The sequence below is a fragment of the Diospyros lotus genome, chromosome 1, assembly GCF_014633365.1.
Source record: "Diospyros lotus cultivar Yz01 chromosome 1, ASM1463336v1, whole genome shotgun sequence".
Classification (NCBI taxonomy): domain Eukaryota; kingdom Viridiplantae; phylum Streptophyta; class Magnoliopsida; order Ericales; family Ebenaceae; genus Diospyros; species Diospyros lotus.
The window spans coordinates 36,674,689-36,693,734 of record NC_068338.1 but is presented as its reverse complement, the minus strand read 5'-3'; the positions used below and the strand labels follow the sequence as shown (position 1 = coordinate 36,693,734).

Below are 19,046 nucleotides of genomic sequence, written 5' to 3'. Positions count from 1 at the left end.
TCTTGCATAAGAATAACACCTATCCCACTGTCACATGCATCCGTCTCCACGATAAAACCCTTAGTAAAATCCGGCAATGCCAGCACCGGTGCCTCAGTCATGACCCTTTTAAGTTCTAAAAAAGCAACTTCAGCTCTAGAGCTCCATTGGAAGGCATCCTTCTTGAGTAACTCAATTAGAAGTCTGCTTATTAACCCATAATGCTAAATAAACTTCATGTAACACCCAGTTAAATCGAGGAAACCCCTTAACTCTTTTACAGTCGTTGGCCTTGGCCACTCCACTATAACAACCACCTTAGTGGGATCAGTCCTCACTCCATCTTCGGACACAATATGGCCCAAATACTCCACTTCAGTTTTAGCAAAGGCACATTTAGATAACTTGACATACAATTGATGAGACCTAAGGACTTCAAAGGTAATTTTAAGGTGGAGAATATGTTGTTCAAGGTCAGGGCTATAGATGAGGATGTCATCGAAAAAAATAAGGATGAACTTCCTCAAGTAGGGTTGAAAAATACGGTTCATTAAAGCTTGAAAAGTAACGGGCGCATTGATCAAACCAAAGGGCATGACAGTGAATTCGTACAGCCCTTGGTGTGTTTTAAAAGCGATTTTATGGATGTCATCAGGTGCCATTCGAATTTGGTGGTAGCCAGATCTAAGATCCAGCTTGGAAATGACTTTGGCACCACATAATTCATCCAACAAATCTTCGATTAAGGGTATAGGAAACTTGTTTTTGACAGTGTTAGAGTTAAGCTGCCTATAATCGATGCAAAATCTCCATGTACCATCCTTTTTTCTTGACAATGAGTACAGGAAAGGCATATGGACTTTGGCTAGGATAAATTATAGAGGTTTTTAGCATAGAATTGACTTGTTTTTCGATTTCAGATTTTTGAATGGGAGAATATCTATAAGGCCGGATATTAATAGGGTCTGAATGGGGCTTCAAAGGAATGGAATGGTTCAAAGAACGTTGAGGTGGCAAAGAATGAGGCTCATCAAACAAGTCCTCAAAATCTATCAAAAGTAGGCGCAAGGTATCTGAATTATATACGTTTTTAGAAACTTGAGATTCAATAGTTTGATCAATTGGCTGTTGGTCGTCCTTGTCCTTGGCATCCTCCTCCACTGCTACAGCTTGTATAGAGTACAACTGTGCTATCTGTCCAGCTTTAGTGATGATCATCTTTTGCAGCTTACTGCCCCTGATCAACTTGCATTCACCCTGCTCCAGGCTGCCCGACAAAGTAAGTCTCCTGCCTCCAACTTCCAATCACCTCCAGCTTATTAAAATCAAAAGTTAAGGAGCTAACCGTCTTCATCCAGTTAAGGGAAAACGCTTGCATTGCACGGTTAGGCGCCGAGGCGCACCTCATGAAACCTAGGTTTTATTTAAAACCTGGGCAACCCAAGTTTTACATAAAACCTTCAAGTTAGTCGCCGAAAACACTCCCATCTTCCTCTCGAGTCCCCAACGTCACTCCCATCTTCTCCCTCTCCTTCCGACATTCAAGCCAGCTACCAGAAACTCCTATCTTCTCTAGCACCAGCCGTTGATTGGCCTGATCTTCTTCTCCTCGTTGTTGTCAAGCCGCGCCCGCCTCCTCTCTTCCTCTCTTCTCCTCTGCTCGCAGCTCACGGCTCACGCTCTTCTCCTCTCTTCTCCTTTGCTCTTCAAGCTATCAAGCAGCCCATTGCCCACCGAAACTAGCTGTCATTCTCGATTCCAGCTTGCTCTTGTGAGTTCTTTACTTGTTTTATTTGATTATTTCTTGCCTACTTGCTTAATTTCTCTTGCTGGTTGCTGCTCTCTCTTTATACAGTTGTTGTATTCTTCTTGTTGTTTCTAGTTTAGAATTTGCATGATGAATGAATCAACTTTGATGATGTTAGTTTAGAATTTGAAGATGACGAATCATGAACGATATGCATGTGTTATTATTGATAATTTGATAGTTGTTTATGATTTTACAAGATTTTGAGTTTTTTTTCTAAAAGGTGTGCCTCACTTCGCAAAGGCGCGCCTTGCCTCGATGCGCCTATCGCCTTTCAAAACTATGCCCCTAACTCAAGAACCCTGAGATCAGCCACAAACTCTTAACTCTGCATCACCCATTTAAAACCCATGCACTTGTAGTGACTGTACATCCTACTACCATTAGCCACTGTCACAGATAAGGGAGTAGTTGTTAAAGGCCATTTCAAATTTTTGGTTGTAGTTTCACTGATGAAACTGTAGGTGCTCCCACTGTCAATCAACACCATCAGCCTTGTTTTTCCCACCTGACCTTTCACCTTAATGATTTGCCCCATGGGACTACCTTTCAATGCATGAAATGAAATTTCACCCCCTTCCTCATCTTGCAATTCCCCTGGGCACTCTTCTTCTTCAACCACTGCTTTTTCTTCTTCTTTCTCCCCATTTGATCCCTCCATTTGCATTAATTGTTTCTTACAATGATGCCCAAAACTATATTTGTCGCCACATTTGAAACAAAGTCCTAACTATCGCCTATGTTCCATAACCGTATTCCTGGGACCACTAGGGTTACATGACCCCTTAGGTGTCCCTTGAGTCACTAGTGGAGGCATGGCCCTTGAAATTACCCCCAACCGATTGGCCATTTCCCACTCCCGGTCTGATAGGCACCTTATGTTTTTTGAAAATTGCTTCTAATGTAAACTCCTAGAGCCTCACTTTCTCAACCGCTTGACTCACTGTCGCGGGCATCATCATCTTCACCATTGAGCGAAGTTTATCCCTCAATCCACTTATGAACATAGAGACCAAGTATTGCTCCGTTAACACCGGCAGAGCCAAGCACACAATGGCTCTCAATTCTTCAAATCGTGTCTGGTAATCCACTATTGACCCCTCCTTTTTGAGCTTATTGAATTCCTCAATTACATACCCAATGCTCCTCGCCCCAAACCTTGCACACAACTTTTCCACAAAAACATCCCAATTCCTTTCAAGGCCGTGATCTTGGATCCACCCTTGGTACCAATAATCAGCCGTATCGTTTAGATAGGTTGCGGCTAAGGTAACCCTCTGTTCCTCCAGCACCTTATACAGCTCACAACACCTTACCCACCACCTAGGCTTAGTCCCCTCAAATAGAGGAATTTCTAGATGTGGAATAAGAGTATGGTTATGAGGAACGTATTGAGGGGTTCGCACTTGGGTTTCTTGATTTGGCCAAAACTCCTTCGCCTCTAGATGGTCTCGATTTGGTGCATGGTCTTGGGTTGACAGTAAAGGTTCCAAATTACCCCTAGGAGGGAACTCCGGCAAGAGTCGGAACTGCAGCAAGGACGATAAAATGCCTAAGATGCTATTCAGCCTCCCGTATTGCTCCAACACCTCACAGGTTCTCTCCGAATCCCCCTGTATCACCTCCTTTATCGCGACCAATTCCTCCCTTGTCTGGGTCATCGCCTCTCGAGTCTAGTGCATCTCGAACTTGACCGCCTCCATCCGCACTTCCATCTACCTCGTTTGTGTACCCTCGGCCATTCATTTCGACTCAATTCCGCCTTTGTTTGTCGCAATCCTCCGGTCACCCACAGTCGGTTTAACCAGCTCTAATACCACAATGTCAAGTCCCAAGGTTTGGTATTGAACAGTTATGGTAATTAGTCGTACGGAGAAGAAAGAGAGAGAGAAGAGAAAGGAGAGAACGAGGGAGAGAGAGATTGAAAAGATACTTCTGTTATTTGATAACCTCCCTTCCTTTCAACAGATTACATTTATATCACCCTAACAGAATTACTAGCATGCAGGGGTTTGTTACAGCCAGCTCCAGCCCTGTACAACGACTAACATAAGAAGTAGGACTTATTCCCTAACTACCCTTAGGGTCATGACATCCCATCCTTGGGGCCAAAGGAGCATAGTTCTTCTAGTAAGGGGGTGCAGTCTGTGCCTCATCAGGCTAAGGGGAGGGTAAATGCTAAAGCTTCGACAAGTGGAAAAGAAAAGGAGGAGGATCGGGATATTCCTTCTTTTGGGGATGCTTTCTTACCCATGGGGGAGGATTTGCTTAATAATGTTGGTATGGCTATAAAGACCAGAGATGAGGACAAGCATGTGGATGAGGAGTCGTCACTTTCCTCTCGGGCAAATAGTATTGACTTCGACTTTGTCCCCTAGTTTTTGCTGTTTTTTGTGTTGCGTTGTTTTCTTATTTCACGGGGTATGCCCTTGTGTTGTTTGTAGGTTTTGCCAATTTTTCTATCAATAAATCCTACTTACAGAGGAAAAAAAAAAAAAAAAACCAACCATCGCAATAGGGAGGCAATGGAGAACAACAAAGGCGATGGTCACCACAAGGGGCAACAATGGAAAATGATAGTAGTAAGTCTCACCAAGGGGATGACAATGGTGAACAATAGTACTCTCTCTCTCTCGTGCACGTCAGCTATCGACTCTCTCTCTCTATATCTATACTTATATCACTCTCTCTAAAGGCCATCGCCGTAGGCAACAAGGAAAAAACCCCATTGCTGATAGACTTCCGACGATGGGGTTCTCGCCTTCAACAAGTTCACAACAAGGAAATCTAAAACCTTGTCCAACGACCATCTTGACAAGGAACTAATGGGTTCAAGGAACCCAAATTCAGCAATGGGGAAGAAACCCCATCTCCAATCATCATCACCATCTCTCTCTCTCTCTCTCTCTCTCTCTCGATGGGTAAGAAATCCCATCGTCGACCACCTTTCTTTATATCTTCTATATATCTATACCTATATCCCTTTCTCTAGGGGCCATCATTCAATCATCTTGCCTTTTATCTTTCTATAACTCTCTCCCTATCTCAATTCTCTATCTGTCCATATCTCTCCCACTATCTCAAGTCTCTCTGCCCATCGCCATCACCAATGGGTTCTTCTAGAGGTTCCTCTTCCATGTCGCCAATAAGATTTTAACCCATTGGCAACGACACCACAACAGTGGTCAGCGACCGTCTAACCACTTGTAGATTTTTGTTTATTTTTGTTTTTAACTACAAGGGCATTTTGGGGGTTTTAATAAAATCAATTATCATTATGTAACAACACAGGAGTATATAATGCACGATAACTAACCTCAAGGGACGTTGGTGCTATTTTTGAAAACATAAGGGTTGTCGGCGCAATTTAGGCAAACTTCACCCCTCCTTTGCTCTTGGATCCCTCATCCTACCACATGCTCGTGGATCAATGTCATTTGAGTCTGATCAAGTCACTGAGCTCCACCTCTCCAAAATAGGGGCACTATTGCCAACTTGATCAAACTCAACACTCAAGGATCTGTTTCAAGGGCCATCTACAAACCATTGCCCACCAACATCCACGTCATGGTCAGCTACAGCAACCACTTCCTCCACGACAACCTCTTTTCTTATCCAATATACGACTACCTTGTCTCGATCCACAGCCTCACCTAGCTCAACCTTAGCTCCAACAGCTTCTTTGATGAGAACTCACCAACATTCAACTACCTCACTCACCTTGGCACACTTTATCTTGAAAATAACAATCTCACTAGTTCAATCATGGACCTTAACCTCCCAAGCCTCATTAAGTTCAATGACTTATTGAATTTGATTCAATAAGTAATATTCAAAGAGTCTCTCATTCAAAGGAAAAATACCTGTTATCAATGCATCAAGTGAGCTTTGCAAAATGACTAACCAAATTTGATTCATTAAATCATTTTCCCACTTCTAAGGGAAAATTTTTTTCTTACGAAAATATTTTCCATATTTTGTGTCAACCAAACACCAAAAAATACGTAAAATGTTTTCCATCAGAACAAATGCAACCTTAGATATTCAACCTAAAATAGGTAGTGCAACTATGCATGCAAGATGTTGGACTACAAGAGAGTGAAGATGATATAATTCATACCATCTCCCTTTGCATTTGGAATCTAACTCTATCAATGAAGAGATGACCAAAAAATGCGGGATCCTCTCTTAATTGAGGTGGAGGAGGTGCACCAACAAGAGGCCTGCAAAAAATTGAACAAAAAGAATTTTATGAGACCCCCCCTCTACACAGAAACCAAGTGTAAATCAAACATTCAAATGCAACAAAAAAAAACTCACCGAGGAATCACATCTTCAATCATAAAACAAACATATAGGGAAGGCTAACATCATGCCTTCCAGTTATTAACTATCCAAACATTAACTCACCAAGCCTTAATTCCACTAATTGTGGAGGCTACATGAATTCAAGCTCGCTAATAATTTCTATCTGTAGTGATATATTAGGCAAGACCATTATATCTCATATTATGACTATAGTGTTTTCCATGAAGTTTCTTTAATCTTCCTATCTCTTTTGCTATAAACTTTTTTCATTTTCTCTACTCTCCTCAAAGGAGCATCCATTGGTCTTCTTCCCACCTATTCAAAAACATCTCATGTATTTTCTACAAATAAATTCATTTCTAAATTTGTCTTTTCCAAGGGTGAGCAAGAAAAAACCAAACCACTAAATCAACCATTGCACTCCCCTAGACATTTCTTATAAGGGAACAAAACCACAATAATATATTCATTGCACTTATATTGTACACATTCAAGTGTAATTGTTTAGTATTTTGTGCTGCCTAACAAAAAGTTAGTTTTAAAATAATTGAATAAAATTTCTCCTCTCACTCTTAAAAGGATTTAACAATCACATAAAACACCAAAAGTACATCACCACTTTCATTTAACTTTGATTCTATGCCTAACATCCTATTTAGTATTCTCATCTTTTCAAACAATTAATTTGAGACGTCTAAATTGATAAAAGCAAGTCTTGATAACAATAGTAAGTTTGCTCCTTTATGACAAAAAAGTCATGGGTTCGAGTTGTGAAAATAGCTTCTCCACAAAACAAGAGAAAATTTGTATAAGAAAACAACTCTCCCCCTTTCAAGCCAAGAGCCTTGTGCTTTTAGGGGACACCTCTCTTTTGTCCAAACTAATCTCATTGAAGGCCATAATATTACTAAAACTTCTATTTTTACTAAACTTACATTCCCTAAAAATGATTTTTGCTTTGCTCAAGTTGAAGCTTTTGAATTATAATATTCGATTTCCAACTTGTTAAACTTGAAGTTTTCAAATTATAAGGTGCTCATTCATATTTCAAGCTTAAGACATTGATATCTACAAACACTCCAAGGAACCTCTTTTTAGATGTGTTTAGTCAGTTCCTTTATCACTGGAGCAAATAGACAAGCGCTTAGTAGAGATTGTCGATCTGATTCAATTGTAATTGGAAAGGTCTTACACATTTTATTTCTAATAGATGTTGTTGGTTCCTGAAGAAAGAAATAAGGAAACTTGGCTAGCATCTCAAAGAGAGTTGTTAGTCAAGCTATCCTTAATTTAGAAGCCAATCATATCTTCAGCTTTTGGAAATTTCTAAATCAATATTTAGGAAACTTTCCTATATTGTTTAGGAAACTTCCTATTTGTGTATAGTCAAATCTTTCCTATTGTTTAGCCTTTGTAAATCCTTCCTATGTTGTACATTCCCCATCTCTATAAGAGGACTTGTATTTTTGTACGAATGAGGTAATGAAGAATATATTTAGTTTTCACAGATGTCACTCCACCCTTATCACAAATAAAATCATTTCTAATTTTATGTTTTCTTATGTGGGCGCACATTCACTATAACATTCTCATCAATTGCGCTCATATTTTGTACATATTGTTGTGTAATTACCCAATATTTTTCCATACAACTTAGTCATTCATATGATGGTATGATAAAATTTTCCTTCTAGCTTTATAAGGATTTTACAATCACATAAACCACTAAAAGTACTTCTCCCCTTTAACCATTTTACTTTGATTACATTACATGAGCAACATCGTAATTAATCTTTCAATCACGTTAAAAAATTGATTTGAGACATCTAAACAAACCTTTGTTTTAGAATGACTTGATCCTCAAGTATGACCATCACATAATTCACAGATTTGTTTTTAGTAAACTTACATTCCACACATTTGATTTTCGATTTGCTCAACTTGAAATTTTTGGATTCTAACATGTGCCTTCATCTCTCGAACTTACCATTCACACCTTTTGTGTCATTCACAAAGACAATGTCATTTGTAAATGATATACATAAGGCAACTCTTCTTCAATGTGCAGAGTGACTTCTAAATCACTAGAACAAAGAGGTACAGTGTAGATCTTTGATGTAATTTAGTTGTAATAGAAAGTTCCAATATCTCCAAAAGTCATTAACGTATTGACTATCTGAATATCTCAAAATTCCCTAATCAATTTATGGGATAATTACATCAACTTCCCTGGGACAGGTGAAATTACACGCAGTACCCCCATGTTTTCAAAAATTAAAACCTCCCCTATCGATAAAAAATGAGATAAGAAGACTATTTTTCCCTTGATCTCTCTCCTCTATCTAATCATAAAATCTTCATTATAGAGGCTATATTTTAAAATATTTTAAGCAACCAAGCACAACCAAAGTAAGATTTGAAGCAAAATCTAATCACAACATACTGCAAATACATACCAAGGACCTCTGAACCCAAATTCGAATTACAAGGTTTTACGATGACACCATTGAGTGATTAATAGCAAATACAAATTCTGTCAGTAGTCCAATAAACTTTGACATATAACAATCACATTAACATTCAAATCAACAGTAGAAGACCCATAGATGCACATGCCCATAGACATAGTACACATAAACATGCGCGTATACTTACAGCATATACATTGTATAAGCCCTAGAAAACAATAAGAATGGACAAGATGGAAATGGGAGTGCAAATTGAAGGAAAAAGATAAGAGTGAAGTTTGAAGCAAGAATAAAAAATCTCACATAATTAGATTAGTATATACATTGTACGTCATTGTCACTCTCGCCAGAGGTTGCTAAAACCCTTTGTTCCTTGCAATGTGGGTTTCAACAACCCTCAAATACAGCCAGGAGTTGCTTGCTGCAAACCTCCACTGGCACAAAAAGAAAGAGAGGAGAGAGGGTGGGGGAGAAAGGAAGATGAGGAAAATAAGCAATTGTTGTCGCACCCTTTAGTTTTGCAGAGAGAGAGAGAGAGAGAGAGATGGTCCCATCAACCATGATTAAACTTACTGCAATAGGGAGAGACATCTTCATTGATGAGTGTGAGAGATGAAAATTAGCAATAGTTAACTGGGGGCAAAGTGTTACGTGTTTTCAGAAGTCAAAGAGGATGCTGTCATTTCAAAAAATACAAGTGTAATTTCACCCAACCTTTGGAGAGATTGATGTAATTATCTCAAATTAATTAGAGAATTTAGAGATGTTCAGATAGTCAAAAATGCTGTGACTTTTGCAGGAGGTACTGAAACTTTTCAATAACAATTAAATTACATCCAAAAACTAAACTTAGCATAGAATAGCTCTTTTCCAAATAATTTGGTCAACACCATGACCATAGTACAACTCATTTTTCAAAATAAAAGCAAGGCAAGAAAACAAAAAACATATTCATTGCATCTCATCAAAAATTAAAAACATCATAAATATATTACCAGTCAAAAGAACAGAGAATCTTTAAAAGTTATAATGGAACAAATTTTGCCCTGAGGAATTGGACAATGCCAAGAACTTGCATGGTTGTCAAAACCAAAAAACTCGTACTAGAATGATACAAGTTAACTTGATGGCCACCCTAATTGAACTGAATGACAGAATGAGTTCTCAAATAGAAGGCAAATAGGGTTGTTTCACTTTTGAGGCTGGTCAAATTTACTTATGATAAGGAGATATAGCAAATTTCTTTCATTTTTTTCTATCCACTTTTTGTTCGTTTTTGGGTATAGGAGGACTTCAAAGCCCACTAAAATGTTCTAAGGTACTTTATTCTTTTCTGGTTTGGGGGATAAAGATACAGAAAATAATGATTTGTAAACTAAAGAATATGGAGACAAGCAAAAAAATATATATAAAAAGAATGCATTCAACCTACAAGATACCATTCAATTCATTTTTTTTTTACTTGATATGGATGAAAATGTTCAGAAATTAGGCAGAGCCAAAGGGGGGGTGAACCTTTCCAGAAGAGGCACACCAACCTCACCTAAGAAACAAATTATACCAGGAATACATCCAAAAAGAGACCCCCAAAAAAAAGTCAAAAAGGAAAAGTGAATTTCATCCCTTGACCACAAAGAAAGGAAAATGAGAATGATTCCCCTAATACTGTTAGTCTATTTCTCTATAACCTCAAAAGTAACTTAACCATCATTAACATAAAAATGAAATATGTATAAATCCAACAATCAAAAATTCTCCATTAAAAATCTGTAAGCTCACAGGCAAAAAAAAAAAAAAAAAAAGATTAAAATCCTACAATTGACTAGAATTTAAAAACACCACATTATAATCCAGAATTCACTAAACAAAATACAAAGCATTCTCAATTGCAATTGGACATGCCATGTAAGATATGACGTATCTAACACCTATTTTCATCTATCTTAGTAATCATCACCATTAAACATCTCATGTGACATATCTGACAGGTATTTTGACATGTTTGGTTAGTATTCATGTTGGATAAATGTTGGATATGGTCACAGGTGCAAGACCTGCATTGAAGTGTCCGTCCTTCATTGCGATTAGAAAGTATGACTTTTAGTTTAGGTGTCAACAATATATGTGATAAGAGTTAGATGTTCTCATCTCCATAGATAAATTGGATGGCAATGACCTTGAAGATTAAAATAGAAACCTAGCTAGATAGCTAGTGTCGGCCACAGGCCCTAGCGGCAGGTGTTTAAGACCTTTTCTGATAGCAAGTGAAAAGGAGGCTTATGAGAGGTTGTTCCCTTCTCTCTGCATAGTATGTATGGTCCCCGCAGTTTAGACAATCTTGATGACTAGGAAATCGAGTTAATGATAGCATTTCCACTCTGATAAATGATCATCATTTGATTAGAAGGACAAGGAAGAGCTTTTTCACAAGTTGACGACTCATCTGTCAAGTCCAATCACCAAGGCAAGGTCGGAAAAAAAAAAAAGTTAAACATAGAACTAAACACAATACAACATTTTCGGTTTTCATTTTTTCAAATAAAAAAACAAAAAAAATGAAAAAAAAAAAAAACTGAAAACCTTGTCAAACAGCCCCTAAGATGTTTCAGCAAGCTACCAAGATGGGTATAAAGGCTCTTTTGTTGTACCCTTTTTTCACTTTCGAGCTACCAAGGGTTAGGTTCCACCCCTTTTATGGTGGTTTACATAGTGATATTGTTACATGTGAAAACAAGTAGCTTGAAAGAAAGGGCATACCTCCCATTTGATAACATCAAGCACCCTTCATCCAATTCTTTGACAATTTTGTTTGCGGCTCCATTTGTTCTCAAAATGATAAAAGCTTCACCTAGGAAATGAAAATAGACAATCATCCAATATATGAGACATAGTAATTCTGGTTGGTACTAAAAAGCAAATTACAACACCAGGACCATTTAACACTCAATTTTTCTATATCCTTAATAGTTGGGGTGCACATTGGCAAGTTACGAGTAAGCTTGTTTTATAATATATATATATATATATATATATTAACTGGCATATTCATTGGTTTGATGACACAACCTAGGGTTTGGATGGGAAATCGAGTATGGGGAAGAATTAGACAGAAATGGAGGGAGATAGCAAGAATAGAAAGAGAACAAAGGAGATCAAGAGGGGGAACAAGGAATTGGGAAGGAAATTAGTTTATTATTTCATTCAATAATCTCACTAATTTTCTAGGTTATAGCCTATTTATAGGCTTCCTTGGTAAAGGTACAAACTATCAAGCAGTAAAGTACAACCACTAACCAATACAAGTAATATCCTATACCTAATCTACCCTCAGGGTCATGACAATCCCCTCTCCTTGAGAGATTTCTTGTCCCCAAGAAACTTAGTACAACCAAACCGTTGTTTCTTCATCCAATGTCCATCTTCACCATCTGGTTTCTTCTTCGCCTTTTCTTGTTCTTGTCTCATATTTTCCTTTTCTTTTGCTTTTCCTTTTCTTTTTCCTCAACAATAACAATACTATGATTTGCTGCAATACCAAGTCCAGCCATCCACCTCTTCCCTATTACAATTAAAATAGTTCCAATTGACCTATCATTCCTGCAACCATATCATCTCCAACTGTAGAAAGGAATTCAAACTTCCCTCCAAGCCAAAATCTGATTTGACGCTACAGCTCTCCAACTGGAATATGAATAATCAAGATAGTAAGAGTCTTGTTCCCGACAACATCTTTTTCTTCTTGGTTGCAGGTGCACCAAAGGCTCGCTTTCAGCAGATTTTTCCTCCAGTTGAACCTCATTAACTTCTTCAGCAATTACCAATCCTTTCTCATCATCCTGAATTGTCTGATCCAATTCAGGGTTTTCCTCATTCCTTGCAACTGCCATTCCTATTCTCAAGACCTTATCAGCCTCATACCTCTCATCAGCTGCACAAACATTATCTTCCTCACAATTCTCCTCTTCTAATGCTACTTCATCAACTTCCTACACTACTTGATTAGCAGCCTTAGAAGCTCTTGTTTGCTGCTCTTAAGATAACTTTTAGGCGGCAACCCATGCTTTCTGTAAATGGCTTCCAGCGCCAACCCTTGCAACCTAGCCTTCTCAACTGCTTGTTGTACTATGGCAGGCCACATCATTCTCATCATAAGCCTCAATGCATCGCCAAGATCATTAATGAATCTCGATACAAAATTAAAACTCAGTCAAGGTTGGATGGGAATTGAGCACAAGTGCTTTCAATTTCTCAAACCTGACCAAGTACTCCATAACTGAGCCCTTTTGTTTCAACTTGTTGAGCTCCTCTTTGTAGGTCTCATCTCTGACCTGATCCTTCTTAGAAAACATCATCAAAGATTCACCAAATTTCCTTGATCAGCCTTCCAACTTTCCGTTAACTCCATCCAACCTTCCAATAATTCTATCTGCTGAGGCCATACACTTATCAATGCCAAAGTCGACTCATAATTCTGACTAGTCTCCACTCAAATTTGCAAATCGGAAACTATAGCAATTTTCTACTGCAGTTGTGTTTCGAATCGTATCATGCTTGTTTTGTTCACCACGGCCAAAAATCTCAAGAGCAAGAGAAGTTGAAGGCCAAAGACCGCTCTTCAACATCCTACGACTCAATCGGTCCTATATCGACCTCGACATATCTACTAATGGAGTTCGCCTAGCTTGTTGGACCCTTGCAATTGATCACTATCTACCCACAATCAAAGCGAATTCAAGATCGTCCGGACTCTGGGTACGATCCCTGTTATTCAACAACCGCCCCCAAACCTGCTTCCACTTCGCGCCTTCCTTTCTCGCTGGAATCGACACCTTCGTCTCACCCAATCATTGTCCAATGGTCGTAGGACCACTGGCTCTGATGAATTTTCTGGAATCATCAGAATTCGCTACTTCTTAAATCGCCTCCTGCAACGCGTTCAATTCCACACCCAACCGTCGCTCAGCATCATCACCCGCTGTGGATCAACAATCCATAATTCCAAGTCGATCGTTGTGGGTCACTATAATTCTTGATTCGATTGCAATCTCTATGATCTCAATCACTCGGATTTGCCTCCAATCTGCGACTTCTTACTCACTGCAATCTTAATCACTGGCGGATTGTAGTTTCTTGAGTTTGCCTAGGTTGTCGAAAAATGCGACCTAGATTGTCGAAATTTGCCTATCTCTACTTTGGTGTCAAAATCACTGAACTCTACTTCGTTAGATCAGTTAATAGGGTTTGATGGAATCACAAACAAGAATTGTTGGGAATTAATTAGCAGAGAAGTGTAAAAATCAGCCGAAAATGAATTCTCCTGAATTCTTAGAGCAAGAATTGCTAGAATCACAGTCGAGGATTGATCGGCTCTGATACCAAATGACACAACCTAGGGTTTTCATAGGGTTTGGATGGGAAATCAAGAAGAGTATGGGGAAGAATTAGACAGAAATGAAGGGAGACAACAAGAATAGACAGAAGAACAGAGGACATCGAGAGAAGAACGGAGAATTGGGAGGGAAATTAGTTTATCATTTCATTCAACAATCTCACTAATTCTCTAGGTTACAACCTATTTATAAGCTTTCTTGGTAAAGGTACAAACTATCAAGCAGTAAGGTACAATCACTAATTAATACATGTAATATCCAATACCTAACCTATCCTTGGGGGCGTGACACTTGAGTCCAACCAAATCCAAAGGGCTGGCTAATCTTGCAACTAAGGAATAACATATCACATCTTTTCCATCAAAGTGATAACACAAAATACTAGTCGAAAAAATGAAATTCCATTATTTCAAAAGAAACATAATCTTGTTTGAAGAGACTGCCAAAACTCTATGAAACTTTTGAAACCATGAGTTGTTTGACACTAATATTTACATCTATTTTTTAAAACAGTAAAAATAATAGAGGACAAACAAAATTTACAATTTATATTTCAAAGGAGAGATAGGGCCAAAGAATACAGACACAATTGAAGATACTTGGCCTCTTACTTTCATTCTATGGTACTTCTTTTTATAAATATCATAATTAGTGATTTTTTTTTCACTATTCCTTGAATCTGGTATTTTTATAAGCTTATTTTCCTAATTCAGCGTTTAGAATTTTTGTTTTGTGAGCATCACATATTTATTGACTTGTACTAAATCTTATTATAGTTATTTCTTTTTTTTTGGGGGGGGGGGGGTGGGGGGATAAGGGGGAGCTATAACATATTCACCAAAACGTGTTCACCTGTTTATTTGTTGAGTTCATACAAATGTCTATATAGTTTTCAGTTCTTGTTTCCAAACATGTTTGTGTGTTCCTGGTATTCTTTTTTTTTTTTCATGCTTCTCCAATGTTTCAAAAATTGTTTCCCTTCTTGAGTAAAACTGAAATAGCAATTGTAACGATATTTTGATTCTTGCTTTGCAACTCATGCCTATTTGTAAAGTGAAAAAAACAAAACCCCAAGCCCAAAAAGCATATGATGTTAAAATTACACTTCACAGAAAAACAAAACCAAAACAAAAGGAATAACTTTGTAATTTGGGGTTTAGGTAAGGCCAGTCTGTTTCAAGACCAAAAAAATACTCAAGCTTTTGCCCATTAACATGTAAATCAGTTCAATCCTCCCTATAACATAGGATGTCTTTGAAAAGCTTTAACCGCCAGTGAGCTAGTCCACCCCTATGTAAATTACTCCATTGTGGAAAAGAAAAATAACATAGCCAACAATTAATTCATACACATTAGTTAAAAAGATCTTCAATTTATTTCATACCAGAGTGCGGACTAGAAATTCCAGTGCGTTGTACCATTTTTGCAGAGCAATATTCCTTAAAAGCTTGCCAAATAATATCCTGAAAACAAGAAGCTAAAATGTTGCGATATATAGAACCTTCAAAAGGAAATAAAAATACCCCAACCTTGGATACAAAAATAGAATATGAGCATTTTTTTTACCCCTTCTTTAAGAAACAAAAACAATAACATGTGGAAGTTAAATGAGTAGAAATCAAAAATCAAGAAAGGTCACATGGTTGAACAAATTAAATATAAGGCACCCACCAAATAAAAAGTATATATACAACATACCAAACATTTATCCCACCATACAGGACAAGTATTAGCTATAATGAGGAAAAAGCTATATGAATTCTAACCAGTCAGTCAATTCTATAGTCTTGTCTTACCTGAAACTCTTATAACTAATATATACCTAAATGTCTCCCATGTATTTTTTTTTTTTTTTTTTTGTCTTCCTCTACATCTTGTGTTAGATATTTGCTCCATTCCATTCACTCACCTCATAGGAACCTCTGTCGGTCTTCATTTCGCATGACCAAACCATTTTAATCATGTCTCAAATATCTTATCTTCAATAAGAGCAATTCCAACATTATTACAAATAACCATATTTCTAATTTTATCTTTACTCGTATGGTTATGCATTCATCTTAACATTTTCATCTCCATTACACTCGTATTTTGTACATGTTGATGCTTTATTTCCCAATATTTTGTGCCATAGTAGCCACACAACAAAGTCGGTTCTTATAAATGCCTTGTGAAATTTTCCTTTTAGCTTTAGTGTAATCCTACTATCAGGTAAAACATCATATGCACTTTTCTATTTTAATCATTAGGCCTTAATTCTATGGATAACATTCTCATTAATCTCCCTATCTTTTTGAATGATTGATCTAAGATATGTCTTTTCTTAGTATGACGATCTTCCAGTTTTACCATAACCTCACCCAGACAAATATTTGTATTAAACCTCCCATATATTTGGCATGCAATCTGCTTACTTAAAGCCTCTATATTCTAAAGTGTTATTTCATATCTAGAGATTAGTATTCCCTCTTTCTTTCATCCATCAACACAATGCCATTGCAAAAGGCATTCACCAAGGTAGAGTATATGAGAATGTAGGTGGAAATTTTAAAACAAAATGTAGGTAGAAAAGCGAATGAGTATAAAGATATGCATGGAGGACATGACCTTAGAGAAAAGATAATGAAAAAAAAGCTATTTTGGATTTGATTGTGCTTTTGATCTCATTATAGCTAATACCATCAAAAATGGGGATGAATATTTTAGATCAAATATAAAAGTGTCTTATTGACTACCCAAATAAACTTATTTGTTACAAGGCAAAAGTAGTGTTATCTCAAAAGAATTGTAATTTCATACTGGGGAGCGCCTAACCACTCCACACATCTATTGCCCTCAACTTCCATATCAGAAAATGGGAAAAGAAGAATGAAAAAGGGGAAAGCCCAAGAATCGAGTAGTAGGATTTTAAAGGTGAGAGCAAGTTAGTTTAAGAAAAAAGTAGGTGACAAAGAGATTGTCCTAGGGAATGGATACTACAAATCGAAAAACAACAAAAATTGTCCTAGGAGAACAAACATGAGCAAAATATGAGTGTAATGCAAATGAAGTTGTTATGGACCTGCCCTAGATGTGTAATCATACAAGAAAGGACAGCATTAGGAATGAGGCTATGTGTCATAAGATTGAAGTGGCTTCAATTGATGATATGATGCGTAAAACACGATCAAGATGATTTGATAATGGGAGAATAAGATAGACAAAGAGACATATGAGGAAAATGAAATGGAATGGAGTGGAAGAAGTTTTATAACAAAGAAGGTAGAGACAAATCAAGAAACACTTGGTGAAAACTCTCAGGCATTGTATGGTTTATAATGGCCTATCAAAAGATATCGCCCTAGCATATTGCTCTCTTTGATATTGTATAGGGTATGCAGCTCCAAGGTCTCTGTTGTTCGAATATATTTGTAAACGAAAATAATCCAGAATGGAAAATATTGTTGAAATTAACTATGCAAAAGATACTTGTTTGAAAATCTTTTTGAGGGTAAATCTCAAGATGTACTACATGCTAAGGTAATCATCTATATTTTAGCTAAACCCCACAGCTAACTTTTTATAGACACTAAGTATATGCTTATAACAATAATTCATAAAATCACTACTTCAACAGTCTACTAAAAAGGGAATAGAATACAGAAAACACTCATATAGAATATATGCATCTTACGGAATGTATGGACTCACTTCCACGTCTCGTGATGTATATTCTGGATCCAAATTCAAGAGGTGGACAAGAGTTCCTAGGTTATATGCTTTCTTCATTCTTTCATCCCAAGGCTGCACACATGGCCACAGGAAAAAATAAAAAAAGAAATGCTAAATACACCAAAAAGATGTGAGACTCTAGAAAAATCACAATTAGAGTTGAAACACACTATGTTTCATAAGAAAAAATAAATACTGCATGATTGTAGCATGAGCAAGGAAGGACCACTCACACGTTCCCTAAACCATCTGCTTCTCTCCTGCATGGAAAAAAGAAAAACATGCAAGAAGTAAGACTTATTCATGGAAATAGCAGCAACAATAAAAGGAGAAATAAATAAATAAGTTAATGATACAATAATGTATAGCACAACAAGAACACAATTTTATATGCGTTCACCTTTTTCTGATAGCCGACACAAGAAGATTGAAACAGAACAAAAGACTGGCTGAATTAACATGCCAATGCAGCCACATAACTTACACGCTAGAATAAATCATCAAGTGGAAATGCAGCACATGCATACCCATGGAGCGAGCAAAAGTACCTTGTTGATTTAAAATTTCCACATTAACCTAATACCTTTTAGCTCTTGTGAAGAAAGAACTTAGAAAGCACATCCAAGAAGTACCTTGGAGTATATTATTTACAGACAACATTGACTTGTAGAATAAGACAAAAGCGTGAATATTTAGCTTGAACATGAAGGAACACCTTACAATCAAAAGGTTTATGTTGAGTGGGTCAAGAAATAAATATATGAAACATAAGTCCAATAAAAATAGAAGTGTAGATGGCATCATTGTGATAGTTCAAATTATTCAAAAAAGAAAAGGATCAATTTACATATTTTGAATCAATTGTTTCAGAACAAGGGGAAATTATTAAGAATATTACTCATATAATTAAGGCAAAATGGTAAAAGTGGAGAAGTGCATCCACCATTCTAGACAATCATAAAATTGCTTTATTGGACAATGATAAGACCATCTTTGCTATGTGACTTGAAATGTTGGGCAATTAAGTACTAACTTAGGTAAACTAAGAGTGTAACTTACACGAGAATGTTAAGGTTGTGTGGCCCATATAAGAAAAGATAAAATAAGAAACCAAATATGTAACAAGGTTGGAATGGCACTATTAAATGCCAGAGAATTAAAATGTTGAGATAGGTGAAACGAAAACCAATAAACGTCCCTACAAGGTGAACAAATCAAATGGTAGAAGTTTATAAAATAGGTAAACCAACAACAACATACCAAGTCTTTACCCCACTATGTGGGGTCAACAACATAATTCAAACTTGCCAGTCATTTCTATTTATGGTATTGTCTTTTATAAGGCTCTTACAACTAATATTATATCTAAGTATCTCCCACCAA

At 37.1% G+C, this 19,046-nt stretch overlaps 1 protein-coding gene across 8 annotated transcripts in view; it reads right to left on the bottom strand.

The window, feature by feature from the left end:
- Window positions 1-19,046, bottom strand: part of LOC127809105 (protein ANTI-SILENCING 1) — a 42,301-nt gene that overhangs the window by 8,653 nt on the left and 14,602 nt on the right. For 6 of the 8 annotated variants that reach the window (XR_008025075.1, XM_052347795.1, XM_052347818.1 and 3 more), the window contains exons 5-9: window positions 17,897-17,923; window positions 17,643-17,735; window positions 15,337-15,415; window positions 11,320-11,410; window positions 5,907-6,009 (exon numbers count right to left, since the gene is read on the bottom strand). Coding sequence is in view for 5 of the 8 variants with exons in the window: in XM_052347795.1 (XP_052203755.1) it covers window positions 5,907-6,009; window positions 11,320-11,410; window positions 15,337-15,415; window positions 17,643-17,735; window positions 17,897-17,923 (393 nt within the window). In the remaining 3 variants the exon portion in view is untranslated. The remainder of the gene's footprint in view (window positions 1-5,906; window positions 6,010-11,319; window positions 11,411-15,336; window positions 15,416-17,642; window positions 17,736-17,896; window positions 17,924-19,046) is intronic. The other 2 variants (XR_008025078.1, XR_008025077.1) reach the window with 1 other exon arrangement.